This window comes from Spermophilus citellus (genome assembly GCF_964194105.1).
Source record: "Spermophilus citellus genome assembly, chromosome: 9".
NCBI classification, from domain to species: domain Eukaryota; kingdom Metazoa; phylum Chordata; class Mammalia; order Rodentia; family Sciuridae; genus Spermophilus; species Spermophilus citellus.
Genome location: NC_138191.1, coordinates 4,856,931 through 4,866,293, shown reverse-complemented (window position 1 = coordinate 4,866,293; position 9,363 = coordinate 4,856,931). Strand labels below are relative to the sequence as shown.

At 53.5% G+C, this 9,363-nt stretch overlaps 1 protein-coding gene across 1 annotated transcript; it reads right to left on the bottom strand.

Annotated features, from left to right (window-relative positions):
• Positions 1–6,402: 6,402 nt before the first annotated feature.
• Positions 6,403–9,085, bottom strand: S100A9 (S100 calcium binding protein A9). Its single transcript, XM_081305791.1, has 3 exons — positions 8,950–9,085; positions 8,512–8,672; positions 6,403–6,714 (listed from the first exon to the last, which is right to left on the bottom strand). Exons 2-3 carry the CDS (start codon positions 8,659–8,661, stop codon positions 6,520–6,522), a joined length of 345 nt encoding a protein of 114 aa, XP_081161917.1. The 5' UTR covers positions 8,662–8,672; positions 8,950–9,085; the 3' UTR covers positions 6,403–6,519.
• Between the last annotated feature and the right edge of the window lie 278 nt (positions 9,086–9,363).

Here is a 9,363-nt window from a genome sequence, read left to right as displayed (position 1 = left end):
TAGTCAAAATGCATTCTGTTGTCATGTATAACTAATTAGAACAGAGAAAAAAATGTTTACTGTGAAAACAGTACGCTGCATCTGACAGCAACCGCCTTGTACACCTCGTGTTTACTGAGCCTCTGTACTGCATCAAGAGGCCACCCCGAGTGACGGACCTGTTCCCTCCCGCTTCGTGGAAGCACACTCTAGATGTTTGTACAACAGCAAGTTGCCTGGTCTGTGTTAAATGACACACATAAATGGGTCTCCTCTATTGACTTTCTCCTTTTGTTATTAAGAGGAGATCTGGAAACTGAGCTCCGTGGGTTTTTTTAAGGAATCATCCTGTCACTGGACATGGGACTGAGGAGGTCCCTCCAAGGGGGCAGTGGGACCTCAATTTGGCCCAGGCAGGTTCTTGACTTATGCCACCAAAAAGAATTCCAAGATGCATTGAAAGGAAGGCACAAGCAAAGGCTTATTACAGGTCAGGTATACATGCCCCAAAGGCAAGATGTGGAAGACCCTCATGTTTCGGAGAACGGAAGCACCACGCACTAAGGGCTGAGCTCTCTGACGGTATATATGATATTCCTGGGAAGAAATGTACAAGTTCCCGGGCAAGCATTTTTTTTTTTTTTTGAAAATCAAGTCTCATGTCAATCATTTGATATTTGGGGTTCAGAATGTTTCCTCTTGGTTAAGCGATTGAGCCATAAATCAGATGTAAGCATATGTGTAGGTCTCTGGTGGCACTGAAATGAGTGATGATCTTGTTCTGGTTGGTCTGGTATAAGCCAATGCCGAGGTTTTGTGTATGTGACAGACAAGCAGGGCTGGTCACGCTCCTAGGTCCCGGGCTCCACCGAGTGAGGGTCTCTTTCTCCCTGAGAGTTCACCTGCCTCAACCCTTGGTTAGATATGAGTCCTAGTTCCTTCTCAGAGGATTCTCTGAAGGGTCCCCGGTGACACAGGGCTGCTTTTCACCTCGGAGAACTGGAGGTGGGGGATGCAGAAGGCAGCAGTGAGGAAGGGCTCTGAGGGAATATGGAGTAGGTAGAGGGAGCAGGAGAGGGGCGAGTCGGGAAGGGAAGGGGCGAGAGTTGGGGGAGCGGAGAGAGCCAGGCGAGGACTCATACTGGGCTGGGCTGCCCGGGCCCCACCCCGGGATCCTGCACTCTTGCTGGGCCAGCTGGGTGCCACCCTCCTCTTCTCTCTCATCTGAGTTCTTGGCAACCATCCCCCTCCTCACTGTAAGGTCTGCCTGTGACAATTGTGGGCATGTGGGCAAAAACGGGGGAAGTCATGGTGGACGGGGAAACCTGTAGGAGGCCAGTGACTCCCTACTGGGCGTCGGGTTCCCTGTCTCTTGGGACTGGGGGGGAATCTTAAAAGACGGGTGGGGTCCAACCTGGCCAAGGAGCTGACCTTGGGATAGAGAGATTGGTTCAGGTCTGAGCCCCAAGACGCAACAGGACTTGAGCAACCAGTTTCAGTCTTGTTGTCACCGTGGGGACTGCAATGTCAACACCCATGACCCAGGGCTTTCTAAACTAGAAATTTTAAGCAACTGCTGGGAGGGGGCAGGGCTCTGAGGTTGGATTCTGGAGTTTACTTCAGAGCGGGGCCTGCATCAGGGTTGTGTAAGATTGCTTCACGGGGCTGGTGAAAGCAGCCGCCTCTCTTCCCGGCAAGTTCTTGGCAAACAGCATCAAATTATAGCATCTTATTTATCCAATAGGGGATGCAGGTGGGGCTCTTCCTGATGGAGCCTGGGACGGTCTGAGAGTCCCCACCCAGAGTATTGCAGCAGGCCCCCAACAAGGGGGGAGTCCCTGGCCCATGGTGGGTGTCCCCTGTCCACTAGGATCTCCCCCCTGTGACTCTCTCCTCTCCCCTTCCACCCCTGCTGCTCCTCATTCCTGTTTAACCCCACACCTGTCACTCTCAGGCCTCTGCCCACCTGCTCTCCTCCTGCTGAAGCACCTTCCGGTCTGTTCTGGAACATTTATAGCCCCTACCCCAATGCGTCTCTGATCCCCTCCCCTCCAGGGAGACGGTCCCTGCCGATGGGCATGGTTCCCACTTCAGCTCCATGGAGCTTCCAACCTCCCCTGTCGTTTGTCTTATTAGGATAAGGTGAGGACCTGTCCCGTTGCTCTGCAGGTCTGGGAGTTGCTGGATGGCAGAGCCAAGACTTATTTATCTTGTTCCCCTCTTGTAGCTTGACGTGGTCCCCGGCACACAGCAAGTGTCCAGTGGACACCTGCTGAGCAGATGAGCGGGGAGACAAGTGAATTCATGTATTTCCCCCAAATTCCAGAGCCACTTCATGCTGCCCAGACCCTGGAGGGCATTCAGAGCAGGCTACAAATCTGGGCAGAGTCCAGCAGCTCGGGTCACCATGGCGCCTTCCTCATTCCTCCTAAAAAGACATCCAGAAGTTCAGGTTCCACTGCTAGCCAGATCGGAGGCAACTCCCTCTTCTAGCAAACTGGGGGACAGTCATCTCTGGTTCCTTAGACACTACGATCCTGGGGAAACCCCCAAGTTCATGTTTCTCCAAAGAACACACTCATCTGAGAGGCAGCCTCTAGCTCTCAGTGGAAATCTTTACCGTGACCCTCTTGCTCTGTGTCTGAGGGAAGAGGCTTTGTTCCCCTTTGATCATCAAGACCATGTCATCTATTTAATGGAAGGGACTAGTGGGAAGGAAGGGGCTAAGCTACCTTAACCAGCTCTGTTCAGATCCCCTGGGGCCTGAGAGAGTGGCTTGCTCTCAGACCTTCCCTGGGTTCTAAAACGGAACCCGACAGTGAGACAGAGTTTGTGGAGAGATGAGGGCAAGAGGATGCATTGCCAGCACCTAAACGGGTCCATTCTCTCTGCTGTGTCAACCTCCAAACTGCCAGGCAGCTGGTGTGTGCAACCTCTGGGTCCTCCCTGTGAAGGACCCAGGTCTGTTCCAACCTCTGCCTCCGACTCCCTAGGGCCCTAGATCCATCCATAACACTCAGTGTGGTCTGCACTGTGCTGAGATCCCGGGACGTGGAGCAGGACAACCACATCCTGGTTTCAGGAGCTCACAGTCAACTTGCAGACAAGGAATTCCAAGTCATAATTGGACATGCTGTGGCAGAGCTGTCAAGCTGGGCATGGTGGTGCATGCCAGTAATCCCAGAAACTCGGGAAGAAGAGACGGGAGGATGGCAAGTTTGAGGCCGGCCTCAGCAACTTAGCAAGAGACCCTGTCTCAGAATAAAAAAATAAAAAGGGCTGGGGGTTAGCTCAGGGGTAGAGCGCTCCTGAGTTCACTCTCTAGTACTGGTGTGGGAAAGGGGAGAGAGGGAGGGGGGAAGGGGAGGGAGAGGGAGAGAGGGGGAGAGAGGAGGGAAGAGAAACAAGGATCAGAGTTCTGGTCTTGAGAAGGGAGGGAGGTGGTGGGAGACTTTGCGAAGTCAGACGCTGGCTGAGACTTGATGGATACTAAGGAACTTTCTAGAGACACCAGGATGGGGAAGAATATTCCTAGTGTGAAAGTGAAGAGGCTGGAGAAAGACTGGGTGTATTTGTGGAGAGAGTTTTGGGGAACTGGATGGGTAAGAGGATGAAAAGGGATTAGATTTATTCTGTGTCTCAAATAGTTCTTTGCCCTCGAAGGAGGGGGACTAGGATTAATGTGTACCAGGCACCAGGAGACGGGTCTCGGCTCAGTGTAATGAAGGGTGTTCTGGGTGTCAGAGCCAAAGGAGGAAGCCCCACTTCCCTGGAGGAATTCAGGCAGGGTTGGTTCAACCTCTTGGTGGGGAGAACCACTCAGGGGTGGAGCTGGGACAGCTTGCATTCAAGCAATGGGTTTCCATTTTTTTTTTTCCCCACAGCAAATCTCTTTTTTTCAAATCCAAAGTTCCAGTGTGTGTGTGTGTGTGTGTGTGTGTGTGTGTGTGTGTGTGTGTGACATAAAAGCAGAACAATTTGAGTCAACACAGTGGGGGGGGGCTTTGGTTTCCATAAGCCTGCACCCCCAACCTTCAGGTTCCAGAGCCTAAGATGTTAATCCAGAAGCCTTCCATTTACATGGCTTAATCACACTTTCCTCCTCCTTCTCTCCCCTCCACCTTCCTCTGAGAAGAGAGCACCTCAGAAATTTTAGGACATTTAAACAGTCAGTGTTTGTTGGGATCCTACTATGCTCCATCCATCCCTCTGGGTGCTGGGGATAAAGTGAGAATAGGACAAAGGCAGGGACTTTGCCACCCCAGGGTTCACAGTCTAGTGTTGGAGACAGAGTCACAGATATATTTCGGGGACATTGTGGTCAGTAATGGGCAGAGAGTGGTGGTGGGGGGAAGCACCTGCCTGCCTTCCCCTAAGCACCGAGTCCAGTGCTAGAACTCAGGCCTCCTATCCCAGGTTGCTTCTTTTCCCTGTGCCTAACCGCATTCAGAAGAGAATAAAGGGGGTGAGGCTTCCCTGGATGTGCGGAGGGGTAGTAGCCGGTCAGAAGATGCACCCAGTCAGGCACTGAAGGCTGGTGAGGGCTTCCCAACTCTGTACCCAAACCCACAGCCCAGAGACATTCATGGGCTCTTAAGTCCTCACTCCCACAGTGGAGGCCTGGGGACTTCAGAGTAGGAGCACGCTACCAGCAGCTGGGGACTCCTGACAGTGGGTCACAGCGGGAGGCTGCTTTCTTCTTGCTCAGCTCTAGGGAAGGAAGGGGGAGACTCAGGCAGTGAAGCGGGTGGGCTTCAAGCCCCATTCTCCTGGCACTATTTTGATCCACTCTGCTCCTGTGTGACCTTGCACTAGTCTCTGCTGTATGTGTCTCTTCATTTATTTAAAAAAAAAAAAAAAGGAATAGATGACTGCTAGTCCTTCTTCAACTCCCCCCACTCCCAATTCTGTGTCTTCTCCCTGCGGCAAGGCTGGGGGCCTGTGTCGCTGGAGAAGACGTGTTCTAGGAGTTCCCAGAGAGACGGGGAGCTTGACCCAGGACCAGCAGGGCTCTTGGCTTACGCGACGGAGAAGAATTTCAGCATGAGCCCATCAAAGACATAGACAGGTGTTTATTTAGGAAAGAAAATACATAGTCAAGGGGGAAGGGGGCAATCTCAAGAAGAGCAAGGAATACAAATTCAGGGAAGATGTGGGTTCTCTCCAGAGGGAGAGACAGCAGCAAGCCCTTGTGTGGGGTGGAGCCAGGGTGGAGTCACCCCTGGTGTGGGGTGGAGCCAGGGTGGAGTTACATAATTTCTTGCCAGTTTTCCCTGAGCTTACACATTTTTAGTCCTTTAACAAGAACCTGGGCTAAGGGCATGTCCCTCAGGATTTACAACTCTTCCTCCTGAGCATTTTCTGCATCTACATGGCTTATGAGTGATTTTTGAGATGCAGTATCTCTCTCTTGATCCTAAATCTCATGTAGGGAACCCTGAACTGGGCTGTGGTTTTTGCAAGGCCCACACCAGCTGGTTGTGAGCTGGGATTTTAGGAGCAGAGGTCAGGGAGATGAAAGAGAAGTCACTTGGACGTCCCTAAGGTGGGCACTTGGGTCTAGAGGGCGCAGGTTTTGCAGAGAGGAGTACATCGCACTGGCCCAAGCTCCCAGCTACCAACCAGGGGCTGGAGAAATCTCCACTGCAGCAGGGAGATCAGCTGGATCTTGAGGCTTAAAATATGAATCTTCAGGCCCCAGATGATCTGCGGACTCAGAGTTCAAGCTCTCCCTGGTACTTCTGAAGGTTTTACTGCAGAACCCAGCCTGGCGCTCATGTCTTCTGCTGGGCAGGCGGGGGCCTTGTCACTCCACCGTCCTGCTGGGGCTGGGGTAGGCACGGGCTAACTAGCATGCCCACCCACTGAGCACCCTGCCCCCTAACCCCACATTTAGGATACTAGGCCTATTAGGAGAAATCCAACTGCTGTCTTGGATCCAGAAACGAGTTGGTACATAATCATCCCCATTTGTCCTTGTTCCCACTGCCCAAGTGTCTTTTTCCCAGATGTGGCATCGTCTAGGCCTCTTTCTGGGAGACTTCAGAGGGATAGAGTTCTAATATAGAGAGATGACCATCTGGACAGTGACAGGCCAGGCGGGGCTGGGAGGGGGTAAGGGAGTGTGTGGCACATTAAGGGACCGGGATTAGCCTGCTTTTGCTTTCTGCAGGCTGTGTTGACAGGCAGGACAGGATGATGGGACCTGAACAGGAGGGTCTGATGTCAGGGAGGAGGACATGGTCAGGTAGGTGAACCCAAGAGGTTCAGAACAGAGCCACGTGTTGCTGGTTCTCATTTTGTTCTGACCCGATGGAGGGCGGAGCTGCAGACACAGGTGGGCTGTCCACCCCTCCTGATCCCCTGATCCCTCAGACTCCCGGGAAGGACAACTTGGGAAGGTGGCAGAAGCAGCACGCGGAGTCCTTGCATGGTGAAAGACTTTATTTCCCCTTGACCTCACGGTCACAGCCAAGGCAGTGGGACCCATCATTCCCTGTGGCCCTGGCTGGCCAGATGCAGGGTGGCATGGCCTCCCGATTAGCAGGACCCCCCAAGGCCTGGCCCGTGGCTGTGACCTTCCGTATTGGAGGCGTTCTTGTGCATCTCCTCGTGGGAGGCATGGGTCAGCTTTGCTATCAGCATGATGAACTCTTCAAAGCTCAGCTGCTTGTCCTGGTTGGTGTCCAGGTCCTCCAAGATGTGATTTATGACCTTCTCATCCTTATTCTCTTTCTGTGGGTGTGGGAGAGAGGGCAGTAAGCGCTGGGTATGGCCAGGGTGGGGGGACCCAGGAGCACAGTGAATGGCCAGATAGCAGATGAGCAGGGAAGGTTGGCCCCCATTAAAGACACTTCAAGATGACCATTGACGGGGTGCCCCCGGGGGAGCAGACACTAAGCGTGTGCTAAACACTTTCTATTTGGTTCCCCAGACCTGCCCTCCAACTTGAGGACCCTGGCCCTCTATTTTACAGAAGAAGGTCCCACAATTTGCAAGTCTAGACATATCCCCTCATTTGATCTTTTTAACAACTTGAACAGGTGGAAATCACTTCTCCCTAGGAAGACTCAAGTCTTAGAGAGGCTCAGCCGTCCCGGGGTCGAGCAGGCCTGGAAGCCCAAAGGTGGAGAAGCAGATTCAGGTCTGACTTGGGCCCGTCGCGCCCTGTTCTCTTTACTCCCCTCAGTCCCCCTCCCCTCCTTAGAGGTCGCCAGTTAGTGAAGCTCATCCAGCCTCACATTCGGGGGAGGCACTTAGGAAAGCAAAAGCTGCTGTGAGGTCCTGGGCGGGGCAGAGCCGTGGAGGGGCTCTGCTGACCTCACAGGGTAAGACAGAGCATGCCAGGAGGATGGGGGCGAGGTGACGAGGTCCAGGTGAGCCAAAGAGAACCAGCTGCCCGCTCTGCCATTCTCTGGCTGGGACCCCTCTGCTCAGCCTTCTCCTGGACTCTGATGGCCCATCTTGTAGGTCCCCTTCTTAGCCTACCACTTTGCTTCTGGCAGGGGACCCTGGGGAGGGGGACGGAGAGCATGTGGGTGTCCCACAGAGGAGAACGTCACCCACATGGCCTCCTGGTGCCCTGTCTACCTCATCCAGCCTGAGACCCTCACCTGCAGGGAGTTGTCACTGTCCCTCAGACCTCCCATGGTGGCCATTCTCCATCTTACCAGGGAGGGACTTACCCCAGGACGGCTGGCCCTGGGAACAGGATTGGGCCTGGGACCCACGGGTTCTACGTCCTTCTTAGTCTAGGCCTCCGTTTTCCCCATTTCCCCAGATTTATAAAGGAAACAAAAAGAGTGTGGGACTGAATCCTTCCTTTTCCTGGAAATCGTTTTCAGAACGGGGAAACACATTCCACGCGTGCTCTGTACGTGCCCGTGCTGCGCTGGGTTCTCCACGTGCTCCTCATTTCTCAATTTTCTTCCCTGGACGGGTGGGATTGGAAAAGCCCTCTGGGTCCACCCCACATTCCCAGCTCAGTCTTAGAGTGCCTCAGCTTCCTGCCGAGTGCGGAGTGTAGGTGCTTCCCTTCCCAACACCCGGGGCTCAGCTCGGGTGTCACCTGAAGAGGCTCTTCTTGTTCTGATCCCCTCTGCCCTACCAACCCAGACCACCACCCTATTTGTTATCTCCCAGGCACTTAGAGGGGTTGTTCATTTGTTGTGTGTCTCCCACCACAGGGCTTCACACACAGCACATGTCCAACCACACAATTTCTTGACTCTTTTAGTGCTGCCTAGCTTTGAGCATCTCTAGTGCCTCTGGGTAGAAGAAGCTGGTATTCTCCCTTTCTCCCTTTTGGTATGAGTTGAACCCAGGGTGCTCTACCACTGTCTTATACCTCAGCCCTTTATATTTCTTATTTTGAGGCAGGGTCTTGCTGAGTTGCCTAGGTTGGCCTCAAATTTGAGATCCTCCTGCCTCAGCCTCCTGAGTAGCTGGGATTCCAGACAAGTTCCCGGCTACAGCTTTCTCCTTGATTGCCGCAGACAGCACCTGCTCCTCTCTCTTTGACCAAGGCCCTACCTTGAGGAAGTTTGGCAGCTCTTTCTTCGTCATCTGTTTGAATTCCTTCTGGTTCAGGGTGTCTGGGTCCCCTGACCTTGCTGTGTACTGGTGAAAGACGTCGATCACCGTCTCTATGCTGCGTTCCATCTGTGACAATTCGCGAGCCATCTTCTTGCACTCTGTCGGAATAATGGAGAAGCAAGGATTGGGACATTTAGAAGAAAGAACAGGCTGCCAGGCTGCCTTGATTGTCCTCTGGCCACGGGCAGGAAGGAAGGGAGGGGGAAAAGCAGTTGGGCACAGAACACCCAAGAAATGTGAAGGATGCTAGAAAGTATCCAGGGCCAGACCAAGGAGGGCTTCCAGGAGGAGAGTTTGGAAGAAGGTTGGGTGAGAGGAGAAGAGAAAGAACTGGAAGGCAAGCTTCTGCCAGTGCGCAGTGAGTAGCTCACTCACCAAAGCCCAGGATCCTACAGAGCCTCTGACAGGGAGGTGCTGGCTTGGCATTTATAGGCAGCTCCCGGCCAGCGCTCTCTGGGCAGGATTGCTTCACAGGCCATCAGTTTGGCAAGCCTCCAGGAAGGGGGCTGGGCAGGGCAGGAAATGTTCACATAGTTCCTTTGCCTTTTTTTTTTTTTGTGTGTGTGTGTGTGTGTGAAATTGCCAGCCCTGGGCCTGGAACTGGTTTGGGAGGAGGCTGGTGAGTTCAGTCCCCTCAACCCCAACCCCCCTCTCTCCCTGAGCAAGCCACCAGCCTGCCACTCCGCTGGCCCCTCTCACATCCCACCTCTGTGACAGCTAGAAGTCCTCTGAGGACCGTGGTGCCGACCCCTTCTGCCCCCCCCCTTTAGTCCCTGTGCTCCCCTGGCT

What these genes read in the sequence shown, in the direction of transcription:
- S100A9 (XM_081305791.1), bottom strand. Translation starts at nt 8,661, where the DNA reads ATGGCTCGCGAATTGTCACAGATGGAACGCAGCATAGAGACGGTGATC. An exon ending in AGCTGCCAAACTTCCTCAAG is followed by an intron (nt 6,715 to 8,511) that starts GTAGGGCCTTGG and finishes CCACACCCACAG; the next exon opens with AAAGAGAATAAGGATGAGAA.